The sequence below is a fragment of the Furipterus horrens genome, unplaced genomic scaffold (genome assembly GCF_987537825.1).
Source record: "Furipterus horrens unplaced genomic scaffold, mFurHor1.1.pri manual_scaffold_9, whole genome shotgun sequence".
NCBI lineage: Eukaryota > Metazoa > Chordata > Mammalia > Chiroptera > Furipteridae > Furipterus > Furipterus horrens.
In genome coordinates, this window is record NW_028327179.1 from 18,020,737 (window position 1) to 18,040,236 (window position 19,500).

Consider the following 19,500-nt stretch of genomic DNA (forward strand, 5'->3'; position numbering starts at 1 on the left):
ATCAAGGTGCTGCCTGTGATTTTCCCCAGAGCCTAAAAGAGCTGGTGGGCACTTCCCCTGCCTTCTCTTTCTGGTTTACTTCAACAATAAAACTAACTCACCAATATCTACCTGGAAGGAGCTTTTCCACATATCTAGCACCCTAACTTTTATGGCTGTTACCCAAAGGGTAAGCCCTCAAATTACCTAGCTCTGATAGCCAACACAGCATGCATTCATGAGTCTCACAGGACTATAGCAAACGAAAGTTTTTAAACCCGCCCAGGAGCACCCCCACCCCCATGGGCTATACACCCAGGCCCAGCATAAAAGGAACAGGTAAAAATTCACATTTCATAGATTTTTATGGAGGGGGTCCAGCTTTTTCAGCCTACATCTAGGGGCTGACTGTAATCCTCACATTAGGGATACAGAAAGGTCTTGGCACACACTCAACTACTGGGAGCCACTAATAACAAAGACTGTAGCTTATAAAATCACAGAGGTTTGAGTGGTAGACAGGAGCTTGTAGAGGGCTGTTTGATGAAACTCATCTTCCACATGAAACCAATCTATCAAGACTGGGAGAGGTGGCTGTTATATCCAGTGTGCACAAACCAACAAAGAGAGTCAAGAAAAATGAAAAACAAAACAAGCAAAAGAAAGGGAATATATTATAAGCAAAAGAAGATGTATCCTCAGAAATTAATGAAATAAAGATAAGTAATTTACTCAAAGGTATTCAAAATATCAGTCACAAAGATGACCACTGAGGTCTGAAGAGCTATACATAAACAGAATATTTAACTCAATAGATATAAAATATTAAAAGGTACTAAACAGACATCACAGAGCTGAAGAATACAATAACTGAACTGAAAATTTCAATAAAGTTCAACCATAAACTAGACCAAATGCAAGAAAGGATCAGTGATCAGTGTACTCTAAGATTGGACATTGAAACTCATCCAGTCAGAGTAACAAAAAGAACAAAAAAAAAAAAGAGAGAGAAACAGTGAAGATAGCTTAAAGAACTTATAGGACACCACAAAGCCAACCAACATACACATTATAGGGGTCCCAGAAGAAGAGAGAAGGAAAAAGCCCAGAAGCTTATCTGAAGAAATAATGGCTGAAAATTATCCTAATTTGGGAAAAGAAACAGACATCCAAATCCAGGAAACCCAAAGACACCAATTAAGATGGCCCTAAAGAGAGTCACACTAGGCACATTATAATTTAATTGTCAGAAGTTAATATAAAGAGAAGATCTTTAAAGCAGCAAAAGAAAAGCAGCTTGTTACATATAAGAGAAACATTAAGATTATGAATAAATTTTCCAGCAGAAACTGCATATCAATAGGAAGTGAGATGATACATTTAAAGTGCAGTAGGAAGAAACTCCCAACCAAGAATACCCAGTAAATTTGTCCTTTAAGAAAAATAGTTTTGTAGACAAACAAAAGCTGAAGAATTCATCATCACTAGTTTGGCCTTAAAAGAAACGTCAAAGGGAATTCTTTAGGCTAAAATGAAAGGATGGTAAAATGAAAACTTATAAAAATATAAAACTCACTGGTAAAGGTAGATATATATTTAAATTCATAATACTCTGATATTGTAATTGTGGTAGGTAAATAGCAGGGCCCAGGTGTTAGAGTTTAGCCTTAATTGATAGGCTTAAGTAATTGAAGCTGTGACTGGATAGACTTTCTTTATCACCAAACCTTTGCTTCTGGAATTTTGCCTAGAGGGTGGCGGCAGGCAGCAGGACCCCAAATTGCTTTTCGGTAGCATAACTACTATTGAATCAAGATTAAAGCATTTCCATCTCCCTAAAAATTATCCTGTGTCTTGTATCATCCTTTCCTCTAGCCCCATAGCCCAAGGCAACCAGTGATCTACTTTCTGTCTCTATAATTTTGCATTTTCTAGAACTTCATGTAGACTTTTATGCTTTGCTTCTTTCACTTAGCGTAATGCTTTTTGAGATTCATTTGTGTTGTTTTGTGTATCAGTATTTTGATCTTTTTTATTGCTGTGGATGTCTGTGACGCGATATTCTAGCGTCCGCATCGTTTAGAGCTGCGACTCAGAACATGGCGCGTTCCTAGAAGCCGCTTTCGGCATCAGTGGGCGGCGGCGCATGGACTTGCAAGCGTGGGGCGCGGGACCAACCGACGCCACTTCGTGTTGGACAGTGGAAGCTGGAGAGCCGGGCTATTCGGACTGAGCCAATTGGTTTCCATGGATCTCAATAGTGCCAGCACTGTTGTTCTTCAAGTCTTAACTCAGGCCACCAGTCAGGATACTGCTGTGTTAAAGCCAGCTGAGGAGCAGTTGAAACAGTGGGAAACACAGCCAGGTTTTTATTCAGTGTTGCTGGTAAGTTGCTTAAAAATAGTTATTATTTTTAATAAAATGAGACATTATTCTATTGTTTTAAAAACCTACTTGTGTTGGTGGTTTACTTAGTGAAACTGATCCAAATGTTTGGCTGCCATTGCACTGTCATTTACTAATTCGAGGCATGGCACTTGGAGGACATTTAAGAGATGTTTATTGTTGGGTGAGTATACCCAAGCAGGGTATTGGTAGTATCTGCTTAGAAGGTTACACTGCCAGTTTTCTATTTTAGCCTGTAAATGCTGCCCTCAAGACTGTAAAGGAGGAAAGAGGAAGGACATCTCTAAAATCAGAGAAGGAAAACTCTGACTCCAAAAAACCTCCGCTGCCTTGCGGCATACCTCTTCAGGGGAAAGGCTAAGGGAGTAAACCCCGACAGAAAATACGGAGCCGGAGTCCCTAAGGCGGTTTGACATTGTAGTCAACACCGGCAACTCCTGCGGCGCACCTGAAGCCAAGCTGTATTGACTTTGTCTTTCCCTTGGACCCTTCAGCTGCGAAGAGAGGGGGGGTCTGCTGCATGGGCAACAGCAGACCCTCCATATCACCCTTCCCAGGCTCTGTAGCTTCAGTTTCACTTGAGAGGACACTCCAGCGTCATCGCAAGATGTCGACTCAACACGGGAGGAGACAGATACCGGTTATAAGCTCATCCGATTGGCGAAGGAAACGAGCGCCAGGGGTCTCCTCTGACGGTGGGAGAGGTCATCGCACCTCACTGGACAGCTACTGTCTCGCCATGGCTCGCCTGCCCCACTGGGTGCATGGGGATCAGAGAGGCGCCTCTCGAAAAGTGGGCCACAAAACACCCGCACCAGTTAATTCCAAGCAAACAACAAGAAAGAAGCCTCCGGCTCTTCGCCTCGCTAGCTGGAACATCAGGACCATGTGCCCAGGACTTACTGCAGACCTTCCGTGGATCAAGGGTGCCAGGAAAACCGCTGTCATCGATAGGGAACTGGCACGACTAAACATCGACATTGCGGCTCTACAGGAGACCCGGTTGGCCGACAACGGAACTATCAGAGAAACCAACTACACCTTCTACTGGCAAGGGAAGTCTCCGGACCAACCAAGACAGCATGGTGTTGGGTTCGCTGTGAAGAACACGCTTGTTAACTCCATAGAGCCACCCACAGGAGGCACAGAGAGATTACTTACCCTCCGATTGTCAACAACTTTCGGCCCAGTCAGCATTCTTAGTGCATATGCCCCAACCCTCTGCGCCACCACCGAAGAGAAAGAACAGTTCTACCATGCACTGGACGAAGCGTTATCCAAGATTCCCAGAAGTAACGCTCTCTATCTCCTTGGAGACTTCAACGCAAGAGTAGGAGCCGACCACATGGCCTGGCCCACCTGCCTTGGAAACTTTGGGAGAGGAAAGATCAATGAGAATGGTCAGCGACTGCTTGAGCTTTCGTGTCACCACGGCCTGTGCGTGACAAACACATTCTTCAAGTGCAAAGAGATCCACCAGGTGTCATGGAGGCACCCCCGCTCCCGCCATTGGCACCAGCTTGACCTCGTCATCACCAGAAGAACGGATATTGGCAGCACCCTCTTCACCCGCAGCTACCACAGTGCAGACTGCGACACGGACCATGCCCTCGTGGTAAGCAAGGTGCGCATAATGCCGAAGAGGTTGCACCACTCCAAGATGAAGGGTCGCCCACTCATCAACACCAGTTGTGCCAGCAACCCAGTTAAGACCCAGCAATTCATCAACAAGATGGAAGATGCACTCGGCGAGGGAGTGGCGGCAGATGACATTATTGAATCCAATTGGCCACGTCTCCGCGATGCCATATACAACTCCGCCATTATTGCTTACGGGAAGAAAGAGCGGAAGAACGCTGACTGGTATGAGGCTCACTGGGAAGAAATGGAACCCGTGATCGAGGCTAAGAGGAAGGCCCTACTGGCTTACAAGGTCACGCCCACTCCCAGTACACTTCAAGCTCTACGGGCTGCCAGGAACAAAGTCCAGAAGACCGCCCGCCACTGTGCCAACACCTATTGGCTAAACCTGTGCAGAAGCATTCAGGAAGCCACCGATATAGGCAACGCACGAGGAATGTATGAGGGTATCAAGAAGGCAACAGGCCCAATCCCCTCCAAGATCGCCCCCCTTAAGTCCAAGACAGGTGAGGTCATCACTGACCAGGAACAGCAAATGCGGCGGTGGACCGAGCACTACCTCGAGCTGTACGCAACGAAGAACACCGTAACAGACACTGCTCTTAACGCCATCCCAGACCTACCAGTCATGGAGGAGCTAGACACCCCACCTACTGCGGCAGAGCTCGGCAAAGCCATCGACCGCCTTGCTTGCGGGAAAGCACCAGGAAGCGACGGAATCCCTCCAGAAATCCTAAAGAGCGGGAAACCAGTCCTGCTACAGCCGCTCCACCATCTACTCTGTCTCTGCTGGAAGGAGGGTTACATCCCCCAGGATATGAGAGACGCCAACATTATCACCATGTACAAGAACAAAGGAGACCGCAGCGACTGCAACAACTACCGGGGCATCTCTCTCCTCAACGTCGTTGGCAAAGTATTCGCCCGGGTCGCTCTTGCCCGCCTGCAGACCCTTGCTTCCCGCGTCTACCCAGAGTCCCAGTGTGGCTTCAGAGCTGGCCGCTCAACAGTGGACATGATCTTCTCCCTACGCCAGCTGCAGGAGAAGTGTCACGAGCAGCATAAACCACTCTACCTCGCCTTTATCGACCTCACGAAGGCGTTTGATCTGGTCAGTCGAAGCGGACTCTTCAGCTTGCTACGGAAGATTGGCTGTCCACCACATCTGCTTGCTGTGGTCATGTCCTTTCACGACAACATGCACAGCACGGTGTCCTACAACGGCGCAACCTCTGAGGCCTTCCCAGTCAGCAGCGGAGTAAAGCAGGGCTGCGTCCTCGCGCCTACGCTGTTCGGAATCTTCTTCTCCATGCTCCTCCAATACGCCTTTAAGGACTGCAGCGAGGGTGTCTTCATTCACACCAGATCCAATGGCAAGCTCTACAACCTGGCCCATCTACGAGCCAAGACCAAAGTCAAAGAGGTGCTCATCCGTGAGATGCTCTTCGCCGACGACGCAGCTTTGACATCACACTCCGAAGAGGGACTCCAGCAGCTAGTCACTTGCCTTTCCCACGCATGCAAGGAGTTCGGACTAGCCATCAGCCTGACGAAGACGAATGTTATGGCTCAAGGCACGGGGACTCCCCCATGCATCACCATCGACGGATACACCCTGGAGGTTGTCAACGACTTCACTTACCTCGGGTCCACCATCTCGAGCTCTCTGTCAGTCGACTTGGAGGTCAACCGGAGAATCGCCAGGGCAGCCACAGTTATGGCCAGACTGAACCGGCGAGCGTGGAACAATTCCAGCCTCACTGAGAAAACCAGACTGCGCATCTACCAAGCCTGCGTACTCAGCATTCTCCTCTATGGCAGCGAGACGTGGACCACCTACGCAAGACACGAAAGGAAACTCAACAGCTTCCACATGAGGTGCCTGCGACGCGTCCTGCATGTCGCCTGGCAGGATAAGGTCCCCAACACCGAGGTGCTGAAGCGAGCCAATATGAGCAGTTTGCATGCAGTTCTTAGCGAGAGACGCCTCAGGTGGCTCGGCCATGTCAAAAGAATGGATGCAGGCCGTATCCCCAAAGACCTCCTCTACGGCGAGCTAGCAGAAGGCAAGAGGATGACAGGGCGCCCAAAACTGCGGTTCAAAGACATCTGCAAAAAGGACATGACACAATGCTCCATCAATCTCAACACATGGGAAGTTCAAGCAGACGACCGCCTAGCCTGGAGGCTCGCGGTCAGGCAAGGTACGTCACGTGCAGAGGCTGCGTGCAACGAGGAGGCAGTCCAGAAAAGATCGAGGCAGAAGCAGCATCAGCAGCAGCAACAACAGCCATCTGCCTTCACCTGTACCAAGTGCGGCAGGGATTGTCACTCCCGAGTCGGACTGCACAGCCATTCTCGGCGGTGCAGATAGACTCTCGGGAAGCTACGCCATCGTCTCTCGAGACGGACGGCTGCCGACGGTAGGTAAATAACTTTTAACTCTAGTGTAAAGGTTAAAGACAAAAGTGTTAAAATAACTGTAACTGCAGTAACGGGTACACAATATAAAAATTATTTAATTTATGACTTCAAAAATATAAATTGAGGAGGGCAATGTAAAAATATAGAGCTTCTGTACACATTAAATGTTAAGATGTTATCATCTTAAAATACACTATAATAAGTATAAGAATGCTTTATGCAAGCCTTATGGTATCCACAAAGCAAAAACTGACAGTAGGTAAGCAAAAGCTAAAAAGAAGAGACTCAAACATACAAGTATGGAAAATTATCAATTTATCAAGAGAGGAAGTAAAAACTACGAAACAGCCAGAAAAGAGCAAGAGGACAATAGTAAGCCCAAATATATTAATAACTACTTTAAATGTAAATGGACTAAATTTTCCAGTCAAAAGACACAATAGCTGAATGTATAAAACAAACAAGACCTAACTATATGCTGTCCTGCAAGAAAATCACTTCAGTTTCAAGGACACACAGACTAAAAGTAAAGGGATGGAAAAGATATCCCATGCCAATGGAAACCAGAGGAAAGCAGAGTTAGGTACATGAAGAAAAAAATGAACTTTAAGCCAAAAACGATAATTAGAGAAAAAGGAAGTCATTATATGATGATAAAGTGGACAATTCATCAAGAAGATGTAACAACTATAAATGTCTCCAACATAAGAGTATTTAAACTTATAAATATTCACACATCTAAAGGAAGAAATAGAAAAAAAAATTACAGTAGTAGTAGGGAACTTTAAAAATCCATTTTCAACAACTGATAGATAATTCAGATATAAAATCCATAAGGAAACACTAGACTTAAGCTATACATTACGCCATATGAACCTAACAGACACATACAGAGCATTTCCTCTAACAGTAATGGAATATACATCCTTCTTAAGCACACATAGAACATTCTCCAGGATAGATCACATATGAGGCCACAAAACCAGTCCTAGCAAATTTAGAGAGATTCAAATCAACTCAGACATTTTTCCTGACTACAATGGCATGAAACCAGAAATCAATTACAAGAAGAAAATTTAAGACTTTACAAATATGTGGTAATTTAACAATACACTCCTGAACAATCAATGGGCCAAAGAAGAAATCAAAACAGAAAACCAAAAATACTGGACATAAATGAAAATGGAAACAAAACATACCACAATTTATGGGATGCAGCAAAAGCAATTCTTAGCGGGAAGTTTATGGTGATAAATGCTTACATTAGGAGACAAAGCTCATAGATATAGAGAACAAATTGATGGTCACCAGATGGGAAGGGGTTTGGGAGGATGGATGAAAAAATGAAAGAGATTAGAAGTACAAATTGTCAGTTATAAAAATAATCATGGGGATATAAAATACAGCAAGGAAATATAGTCAATAATATTGTAATAACTATGTTGGTGTCAGATGGGTACTAAATGGGGTGATTATTTTCTAAGCTAAATAAATGTCTAATCACTATGTTGTACATCTGAAACTAATATAATACTTAATGTCAACTGTAATTGAAAAATAAATTAATTTAAAAAGGAAAGATCTTATATAAACAACCTAACTTTATGCCTCAAGAAATTAGGCAAAGGAGAGTAAACTTAGCCCAAGGTAGCAGAAGAAAATAAATAAAGATCAGAGCAGAAAAAATAAAATAGAAACTAAAAATACAATTTAAAAAATCAATGAAACTGAGAAGTGGTTTTATAAAAAGAAAAACAAAATTAACAAACCTTACTGAGACCAAGATAAAAAGGAGAATCCTCAGTTTTATTAATTGATTTTATTAATAAAAACAAAAGAGGGCATGACAACTGATAACATAGAATTACAAATGATAATAAAACTAATATGAAGAAATAAATGCTAACAAGTCAGATAACATAGAAGAAGTGAATACATTCCTAGAAACATCAAACCTAACAGACTGAATCATGAAATTTAGAAAATCTAAACAGACCAATCACTAGTAAGGAAACTGAATCAGTAATCATAGATCTCCCAACAAAGAAAAGTCCAGAATCATATGGCTTCAATGGTGAATTCTACCAACTTTAAATGGAAAACATCCCATGTTTATGGCTCAGGACACTAATGTTTTAAAACATTCATATTATTTAAAGTGATCTATAGATTCAGTGCAATCCCTATCAGAAAGCATTTTTCATAGAAATAGAAAAAAAAAAAATCCTGAAACTTATATGAAACTACAAAGACCCCAAATAGCTAAAGCAGTCTTGAGAAAAAATAATAATTCTGGAGACATCACACTTCCTGATTTCAACCTACACTATGATAATCAACACAGTGTGACATAAGTATTAAAAACAGAAACATGATTAATGGAAAAGAAAAGAAAATCCATAAATAAACCCATGCATATCTGGTCAATTACTCTTCAACAAAGAAACCAGGAATATACAGCGGGGAAAGAATAGTCCTTTCAATAAATGGTGTTGGTAAACTAGAGAACCATATGCAAAAGAATGAAAGTAGACCCCTATGTTATATTATATACAAAAATAAATTCAAAATTAATTAAAGATGTAAATGTAAGACATGAAATCATAAGACTCTTAGAAGAAAACATAGGGGGTAAGCTCCTTGACATCAGTCTTGGCAATGATTATTTTTGGATTTGATACCAAAAGCAAAGGAAACAAAAGCAAAAATAAGTAAGAGGGACTGCATCAAACTAAAAAAGTTCTGCACAGCAAAGAAAATCCTCAAAATGAAAAGGCAACTATGGAAATGGGAGAAAATATTTGTAAGCCATGTGTCCAAAAAACGGTTAATATCTAAAACATGGCAGGAACTCATACAACTTAGTAGCCTAAATAAATAAATAAATCAGTTAAAAATGGGAAAAGGACCTGAATCCAAAATCTAAATAGACATTTTTCCAAAGAAGACTTAAAAATATCCAACAGGACATGACATGAAAAGATGCTCAAGATCATTTATCATCAGGAAATTCAAATCAAACCTACAGTCAGCTATTCTCTCACCTATTGTTAGGATGTGCATTATCAAAAAGAAAAGAGATGAATGCTGGTGAGAATGTGGACAAAAGGGAGACCTGTGTACTCTTGATGGGAAGGTAAACTGGTACAGCCTATGGGAAACAGTAGGTTCTTCAAAAAATTAAAAAGAGAACTACTATATGAGCCAACAATCCCACTTCTGGGTAATATTGAAAGGAAACAAAAGCACCATCCTGAGGAGCTATCAGTACTCCCATGTGTATTGCAGCATTATTCACATAGTCAAGGTATGGAAAAGATACGGATGAAACTTGTCATTTGCAACATCTTGGAGGGCATTATGCTAAGTGAAATAAGCCACAGAGAAAGAAAAAATACTACAGCAGAATGGTGGTCACCAGCGGAGTCTGGGGGAGGGAAGAGGGTGTGGTGGTGGTGGCAGATGAAGATAGGGAAAGGCTGGTAAAAAATAGTTTAAATATTTAGTTGTCACATAAATAAGGTTTGAGGATCTAATGTATAACATGTTGACTATAGTTGATAATACTGTACTGTATAATTGAAATTTGCTAAGAGAGTAGAACTTAAGTGTTCACACACACACACACACACACACACACAAACCCAAAAAATGACTATGTGAGGTGATGAATGTGTTAAATTAATTTAATGGGGAAAATCATTTCATACTGTATATTGTACACTTTAAATATGTTACAATGTTATTTGTCAATTATAACTTAATAAAGCTAAACTTTTTAAAAGCTTTTTTCCCCCCACGAGGTAACATAATTCTATTGAAAATGTCAGAAATTTTCTTTGAGTTATCTCTTTTTCAATATTCATTAGTTGGGCCAATATGCAAAGTAATTCTCTCCCCAGGGATTATCTTATTTATTGAGTTCTGCCTATACCTTGATTGAGGAGGGTGCAGTGTAGATTCTATAATGGGCAAAAGTTATTGCATATCACAGGAGAACAGGTAAACATCTCTTACCCAAGGCTCACCTTCTTTCTTAATTGTAAGAGCAACATCATGCTTTCTGAGTACATGGAATTATTTACAAAAGACAAAAATAGGTGTGCATACATTCCTTGTCCTTGACTTACATTCTTCTGTACATTTAGGGTTTTTTTTTTTTTTTTTTTTTTACCTCATTTCCAAGAAGTGCATTTACACAAGCTTCTGAGGCATCACAGATCGCTGTGAGATCATGTCCTCCTTCTAGAGCCAACACCACGTGTCCATCAGCCAATGTCATCAATTGCTTCGTCAAATGGCCAAAGCCTACCATAATACAAACAAAACATTTCAAAGTATTAAATCAAAAGAGAATGCCCTCTAGAATTGAATTTTAATTAGCATTTGTCTGTGTATGTCCTTTCTCTGTACTTTCCATGTGCCAACTTACTTAATACTCACAATGACTTGAAAAATTAGGTCTTATCACCATCTTTACTTACAAATGAGGGAGTCAAAACTCAAGGCCCTACTAGCTAAGATGTATCACAAATAAGATTTGCACCAGTCAATATAGCTCTAACCATCACACAGAACATTCACAGAACATTCTATATCTGCCTGGATGAAAAACTTAGTCTATGGCCAATGTTAATAAGGAAAATAATGCAATTTTCTTGACATTTGTTTCCTGTCTCCATCATCTGTCTCTATCTTTATTATAAGGAAGTTTTCTATGTATCACCTCAAATTACTATCACATTAGACTTTTATGAGTATATAAAAATTCCAGTTTAGACACAACTTTCACAACATTTGGTGTGATTTGCCAAGTGGGTAGGTGAATAATGGCATGCGACCATGTTTTCATTTAGTATAAGTAGGGACCTTTGTATTTCTATACTTTAAATTAGATTTTATTGTGAATAGATATTGAAGTTAATTGAATTACTTCTCTACACCAAAAAGATAGCTTTTCTCCTATAATTCTGTAGTGGGAGTTGCATTACTATTTCTAATATTAATCCATGTTGAATTTATGGATTAAAATGTTTGTGATGTATTTTCCTTTTTATACGCAGCTGGATTTGTTTCACTAATGCTGTGTTTAGGTGTTTTTCACCTATGTTCATGAATAGGCATAATCTATTATTTTCCATTCTTATATTGATCACATTGACTTTTGAGCGGTTAAGATCCTATTTTCCCATTATCTGACTCTAGAATGTTGTGTAGAAATCTTCTGTAAAACCATTTGAGTCTTGTATTCTCTCTGAGAAAGATTTTTAACTATTCATAGAATTTCTTTAGGGATTATAGGACTACTTATGCTTTCAATATCTTCTTAAGCTATAGTTTCATAGAAATTCATTTTCTTATTTGTGTTAAAATTTATTGAGATAAAGTTTTAATTATCTCCATTATCTTATTTTGGAGATCTAATTACACATACATGTTTATCGTCATTATATCCTCAATGTCTCTTAAGTTTTCTTTCATATTTTCTGTGCATCTTTCTGTTCTTAATTGTGTACACTTTTGATTCAGATCTAGCACTCACACTTGTTCTACAGATGTGTCTAATTTGCTGTTTAATACTCTTATTGATATTTTCATTTCAGTGATCATACTGTTCAATCCTAGGTGTTCTATTTGGTTATATTTTATATCTTCCTAGTCATTTTTATAGTTTCCTACTCTTTATTCATGTTTTTGTTTCTTCCTTTAGGCATAATTAGTTTATATTCTATATTTGCTATTTGAAATACTTATGGTTTAGTTTTAGTGTTTCTTGTTACTTCTGATTAATCATCATAATATCTTCATTTTCCTGGGTTTCTTGAATTTTTGGGCTCATATTCATTGGAAATTAATGTGTGGGCCCCAAATCTTTATTCCAAAATTTTATGGAAAACAAATTCAGGTTTTTTTCTTTGTTTAAATTTCCTTTGAAATTCTATTGATAGCCATAGCTGAGATTGATTTGTTGTTTTATTCAGCAGTGTTTCCTTTTCTCCTATATATCCTTTTCCTTAGATTTGGCCCTTTGACTGGTCTCCAGTCAAAACCCTTCCCTTCACAGACAGAAGGCCTTGACTCTATTTCCAGTATGCAGTAGTCTATAATATTCAAGCTCTAGCCAACAGGGCTAGTATTTACTCATTCTCCTTCACCTTTTTGGAAGTCATTCACAAACTCAAAAGAGTAGTTTTGATATTTTCATGTAGGAGGATTTCAGGCAGGATATGCAGCCTTTCATATTGCCAAAGGTAAATGTCTCCCATTCAATATTTTAAAAAGTTAAGATTTCATTCAATCTGCCAAATTTCATGGGCAGTTGCAAACAATAAAAAGAATAAGTGAAAACAAATAAAACCATGTATTCAATATGGCATTTTTATTTTTAATATGCTTTAAGAACTTGCAGAGAATAAACATTTAATTTTTAAATCAACTATATTTTAAAATAATTAATCGATTTTATTTTAAAGCAGTTTTGGGTTTACAGAAAAATTAAGCAAAAAGTACAGAGTTCCCATACACCATCCCACCCCCTCAACGTCATTTCCTGTTATTAACATCTTGTAATAATGTGGTATATTTCTTAGAACCGATGAGCCAATATTGATACATTACTAGTAACAAAAGTCTATGGTTAGGATTCATTCTTTGTGTTCTATGAGTATATAGGTTTTGACAAATCCATAATGTCATGAGTCCATCATTATGTTATCACACAAAATAGCTTCACTACCCTAAAAGTCCTCTGTGCTCCATCTATTCATTCCTCCTCTCCACCCCACCAACCCTGCCAATCAATAATCTTCTTTGTGTTTATAGTTTTGCCACTCATTTTTCAATGTTTACATTAATTCCAACTTTTAATTTATTGTACTACTCATTCTAAAGTACAAAAATTATCTTATTTTTCCTTTTTTATACAATACCTATAATATTTAGAATATTTCTAAATCTATGAAAGTTGAAAGAATAAGCTTACACATAGAAATGCATGTTCTGAATTCTGCAAGTGTACCTGGGCTGTTTTCAAGCCCAACTTATGTTCCTCTCTTAAGTCTTGTGGTATTTTGTTTGAAAAGAAAGAAAATTCTTGGAATAGAATTAGAAGAACTAAATGAAAGTCTATAAAATTTGTCAAACAATGAGAACTCCCCTCCTCCACCAAACTAAGTTGCTTCCATTTTGGTACAATTAAATAATATCACCTTCATCCTTGGAATGCATAGAGATACCCATCCAATAAACCAGAAATGTCCAGAATTTCAGTTTCTGGCACTCAAGGCTGGCCATGGACAAGATGTGTTCATTTCCCCACTCCCTTGAAACACTTCAATCTGTTGAGTCTATCCACTTGGTTGTTATTTTGATGGGAAGTCAAAATAGTCACTTTATAATTATACTGTTTCTAAATAGTTGGAAAAATATTCTAAAAGTGATTTAAAAATTAGGTAAAACTTCTTTCAAGTATTGCAATATTTCTCACTTCCCACAGACTTCATTTTGATACAAATAAGAATCTTTTCCACAAGCCACTTATGAATGAGGCTAACCACACTAAACTCCACCTTCTTATCTGATTACTATAAAAAGAATGGTAAGCTTTTGGAAATTGTGTAATGTATAGATCTGATTCCTAAAGCTTAGAAATGTTCTTGGCCTAAGTCAGTTTAATAGAATATTGTAATCAGTTCCACTCTGAAGATAAAAAAGCAAACAATATTCATAATACTCATAGGCAAATTATTTCTGTTAATCATATTGCTGAATGTTCTGGACAACTTTTCCTTTAACCTAAACCAGGCTACAGTGATAACTTAAAAACATATAATAATGAATCAAGCCAGAACACCATATCTTTCTTACTGAAAGGTCTTAGCAATTGAGAATTCAATTATCTAAAGTCACTACTGAGCAGATCAAATCACATGGATTTAAAAGCAAAATGGAGAGAAAAACTCCCAAATATGATTTAAATTCACTCTTTCCTCTGGGAATAAAAAATAAGTTCCATAAAATACTAAACTTAGATGGGATAGTAAAAAGTGGAAGGAGAGAATGGAATGAAGCTAATCTTTGATCTCTATCCAAATTCCTCTTTCTTTTACCTACAGGGTTTATTTCCATTCACATGTTACCCATGTGATCTCTGGAGCCACAGACTGAGGCAGCTGAATTCTAAATTATTGCATGCGTAAAACATTCAAGTAAAGAAATGAAACTTCTACAAGGTTTGTACCCTCTCTCCCAACAAAGTAAAGAAGTCAAGAATAATTTTCGGTAACCTGGATTCTACTGTGTCCATTACTGCTGTATATGTATGTACATATAGGATTAGAAAAGCAAAATGTGGCTACCAATTTCAAGGTTTTTTTTTTTAGGATATGTGAGATAAAAGTTTCAGTGGTGTATATATGTGTGTATGTGTGTGTTTATTTGATTAATGGTTATGTAACATTTCTAATTAGGCATGATTGCAAGCTTCATTTAATAGTTGTTACTTCTAGCTTCACAAAAGGCACAAGAGCTCAACCTACTTGTCACAACCAACTTAATCTGCACAGTGTGAGGGCCGATGAAAAAGAAGCAATCAGGTGAGAAAACATGTATGTAAACATGATGTATGTTGGGCCCAAGAAATCACTAGATATGGGAATGGAACTGGATTTCTGGGTCCAGACATACCTTAGTTTCTGAATTCTTTTGTGAGGGGAGTACAGAGCTGAGGGAGGAGCCTGAATGCCTGGGTGACAAGATGGGCAGGCTCGCGTTAGTGACTTGGAATGGGTACACATTCACTTCAAATCAGCCTCAGCAGTTTTCCCTACTGACAGAGTTCTCTGAGAAGGACTTTGTTTCAAAGTGAGATCTGGCACCCTAAACTTTTTAAAAGAAATCTAGAACAAGACATTAACAAAGTACTGCATAACAGCCACTATTGCTACGACGATGAAGAGTTCTACGTATAGCCTGGTTGTTTGAAAAAGTGTTAACTTAGTCCAATTTAATTTAATCTTCATTAAATTAAAAGAACGAGAAGGAACCTGTACTGCAAAAAATCATTGCTTTGATGACCATCCACAGGAGAACTGGTAACTCCCAAGACCGAGACCCCACTGAGGAAAAGATCTGGAAGGGCGCTGCCGTTAAAAAGCCTCTGTTCAGTTCGCCGATCTACTAGAAGCAAATTTAGTATTTTCCTGATTCTAAAGAGAATATTTAATACGTTGTAAATATGGTAGTAGTTTAACAGTTCATATTTGAATTTCTGATGTTCCACAAGGTCTTGTTTCTGCCTAAGAAGTCATACTGTGTCAGCATTTTTATGAGTTCAGAAAAATTGTTTGAAATGAAAAGCTGATCCAAGAAGGCTCAAAGAGTAACTTTAGATAGGTATTTAATAACATAAAAGGATTCATTCTTCAAAATAGCACATCTCAAACACTTCTCTACAATGTTTCCCAAATTGTTCCCAGAGAAGAGTGGTAGTGAAAGGGAACAACCTAACTAGCTTTATTTTAATTTCCATTTAAAAACAACTATTTTAAAAACCAAAATTAGCCCATGTTCCTTGTAGAAAATTTGGAAAATAGTAGAAAAATAACAATAAAATAGTATAATCTATAATAAATATATGTTGCTATATACTACAAAATATATTGTCTGCTAGTTAATAAATAATAAGCAGTAATACAATAATTATATACATAAAATAATAAATCTATAGTCCTACCAAGTGGAAGTAGCCAATTTCACTGCTGTGATATTTTATGCTTCATATTTTTATGTATTTAAAAAATAAAACAGATAAAACAGTATCACATTGTACTTTTTTAAACTTACATTTACTAATATTAATACAATGTAAAGCATATTTTATGCCCTCTACAGTATCATTTTAAATAGATTAATATACCAACCAATTTTCTATTTTTAGGTACTTAAGTCATTACTAGGTTTTCTGTTTTATATGTGATTGCAGATAATATCCTCTTGCATGGTTGAAGAGGTCACTGCATACTAGCACTTATCTGATGCTATTGTTATGAACTTTTTAGAATGGAAAGAGGCCTGCTCTTGATGTTGCTATCCTTTTATTTTTTTTAAACCAGAGTATGAGGTAGAACATAAATAGGAAAATACAACAGGCAAAATGTGAACAAAGTATAGTCAAAATTTTATAAACTTCATTCTTTTACTCAAAATGGTATTACCTTATTTTCTTACATTACAATGGGCTCTTATTCTTACTGGCTGCATTTTTAATCGACTTTATTGGTGACACTGGTTAACAAAATTACAGAGGTTTCAGGTGCACAATTCCACAACACATCATCTGTACACTGTATTGTGTGGTCACCTCCCCAAGTCAAGTCTCTGTCCATCACCATTTATCCCCTCTACACACTAAACTCCATTCTTTTAAAACCTATGTGCTCGGCAATGCCTGTGGATAACTGAGCATTCTTATAGAAGCACAGAGAAATGAGAAATATAGTACTCCACAAAAGCCTGTTTTTATTAGGCAGTTGCCAAGTGCTCTGGAACTCTTTGTGGAGGCCAAAACAGAGAGAATGCTGCTGGGGGTTGAAGAGGGACTTCTCTCCAACCGAAAAATAATTACCATTGCTATTCTGCCATTCTGTAATAGATCAGACTCCAGAATCAGCAGCCATCTCCCAAAGAAAGGTATCAGACTCATGATTCATTTGGTTAATAAAGAAATAGTGACACAAAGTGGTTGATTAGATAAGTCATTTTATTTCTACTTATAAAAATCCTAACTTTGCTTATGTCAATCTCCTATTCACTACTAATGTTTTTCCACTAATATTTTCTGTATTTGTTGAGGAAAAGTTTCAAGTAAAAAAATCTAAAATTGCCCTGGCTGGGTGGCTCAGCTGGTTGGAGCATTGTCCCATGCACCAAAAGGTGGCGGGTTCAATTTCCAGTCAGGGTACATACCTAGATTGCGGGTTCAATCCCCAGTTGGGACATGTGTGAAAGGCAACCAACTGATCTTTCTCTCTTTCTCTCCTCACCCCTTTCTCTCTCTCTAAAATCAATAAATATATCCTCCAGTGAGTACTGAAACAACAACAAAAGTAAAAAATGATAGCGGCAAATCCCCATCCCCATGCTGCCATTTAACAGAGATAGTGGAGTGAAAGTCAGCAGTAGTAACAGTCTCCTGAAATATTGATACCTAATGTTATTGATTTATATAATTTTTGAAGCTTTTGATATGGCTAAAAGCCTCAATAACAATTCATGCATTTTTAAGCAGGTTAGTTTCATGGGAGTCTGAAACCTTTGTGAAGACTTCACTGCAGGTTTAATATAGTAGGTGTCCCATTTATATTTGAAAGTTTCCTTGGCCCACCTACTGGCATATTTCTACAGTTGTGTCCAGGAAGGATCACTGAAGAATGCAGACACTGGGAAGCACAGCTACAAAACTGTAGCCATTTTCCTCTCTAAACCCCTTTGTCATTAAGTTACCATGTTGTTCTTTAGGAAAATGCAGTCAAAGTCAAGTTGAGAGAGAAGTTTGGGTAGCATGTGGCTTTCTCATGTATTGTGAGGCTCGCTAGCAGGACTTCAAAGCAGAATCTGATTGCTGCAGATGGGAAGAATGCTTTCCACAGAAATACCTTTTTAAGACGCATGGTGCTGTAATTCATATGGTAGGCACTTGTGATTCATTCCTGATGATGTTGGGATCGTTTACCTCACAAAACCATTGTCGCTACCATAAAATCCTTTCATCTGTGGCCAAAAAGGTTTATTTCATGCAAATGAAAATTTTTCATTAAAGTATCACCTTAATAATGGGCAAAGATATATATTTTCTGGTCATGTTTAAAATGTAAATTTATGAACATATTCTGAAGATTCATTTCATGTTATGATCTTTATTTATTTGATGTCCCAGGACGCTTTCCAAGTTCATTGAAGCCGGAAATCAATTTTAGAAGAAATATGGAGATTATTATCATTAAATCTTTCAGTTGGCTTATTCCAAGCAGCCCTGTAAATACTGCATATGTTTCAAAGAAGGCACTTTCAACCATAGTAAAAATCCTCTGCTGTTGTAGTCAGTCATACACTGGGAGGTGAATTTATATTCTCTTTGAAAACAAATGAATAGTAGGTTTGCATCCTAAACAAAACCTGAGACAACAGGATATTCCAATACTATTATTTCTGAAAAATAAAATTTAATAATATTTATCCTTAGGAATTTCCAGGGGTAAAATGGCAAGAAAGGCTGACTGGTATATAGACCATCACATCCATCCTTCTATGTACCCATCCAACTACATAGCAACAATTATTTTCTAAGTACTTCATATGTGCCACAGATTCATGTATAAATCTGGTACTTAAAAAAGATATGTAATGAATATCTAATCATAAAAAACCCACCTCGGAAGAAAACAAAAGAGATAAGCACTGTACATTGAACTGTGCTTGACACATAACATGTACTTAGCTTTTATATTTTTAAATATTTAAAAATTTATTTTTAGAGAGAGGAGAAGGGAGGGAGCAGGACAGGGAAAGAAACATCAATGTGCAAGAGAAACATTGATTGGTGCCCCTTGCACGCCCCCAATCAGGTTCCTGGTCTGAAATCTAGTTTGCAGGATGATGCCCAACCCACTAAGCCACACCAGTCGGGGTAGTTTCTACATTTTTTAAAAAGAAGATTTTAATCATAGAACTTTAAGTCTAGAAATAAATTCCAATTTATCTATTCCAAACTTTCATTAAAAGAATGAGGAAATTAAGACCCAGAATGCAAATGATCAAAGCAAACCGTTAATAGCAGAATTGGGGTGAGAACCCAAAGCTTGCATTGAGTGCATTTCCCACCAACCAGCCAACTCATAGATACTAATATTCCCCATATTTTCTGACATGATTTCCAGTTCAAAAGGAAATTTAGAAAGAATTCCTAGACACCAAATATCTCTTACAAATCATTGCTCTGGTGTGTTAAGTGTAAACAAACCAGAAACACATGAATTTAAATTTCCCTTTAAA

At 38.2% G+C, this 19,500-nt stretch overlaps 1 protein-coding gene across 1 annotated transcript in view; it reads right to left on the reverse strand.

Annotated features, from left to right (window-relative positions):
• LOC150001368 (histone deacetylase 9-like) overlaps positions 1-19,500 on the reverse strand; it is a 203,154-nt gene that overhangs the window by 49,106 nt on the left and 134,548 nt on the right. The window contains exon 7 of the mRNA XM_090286852.1: positions 10,625-10,758. Coding sequence (XP_090142978.1) covers positions 10,625-10,758 — 134 coding nt within the window. The remainder of the gene's footprint in view (positions 1-10,624; positions 10,759-19,500) is intronic.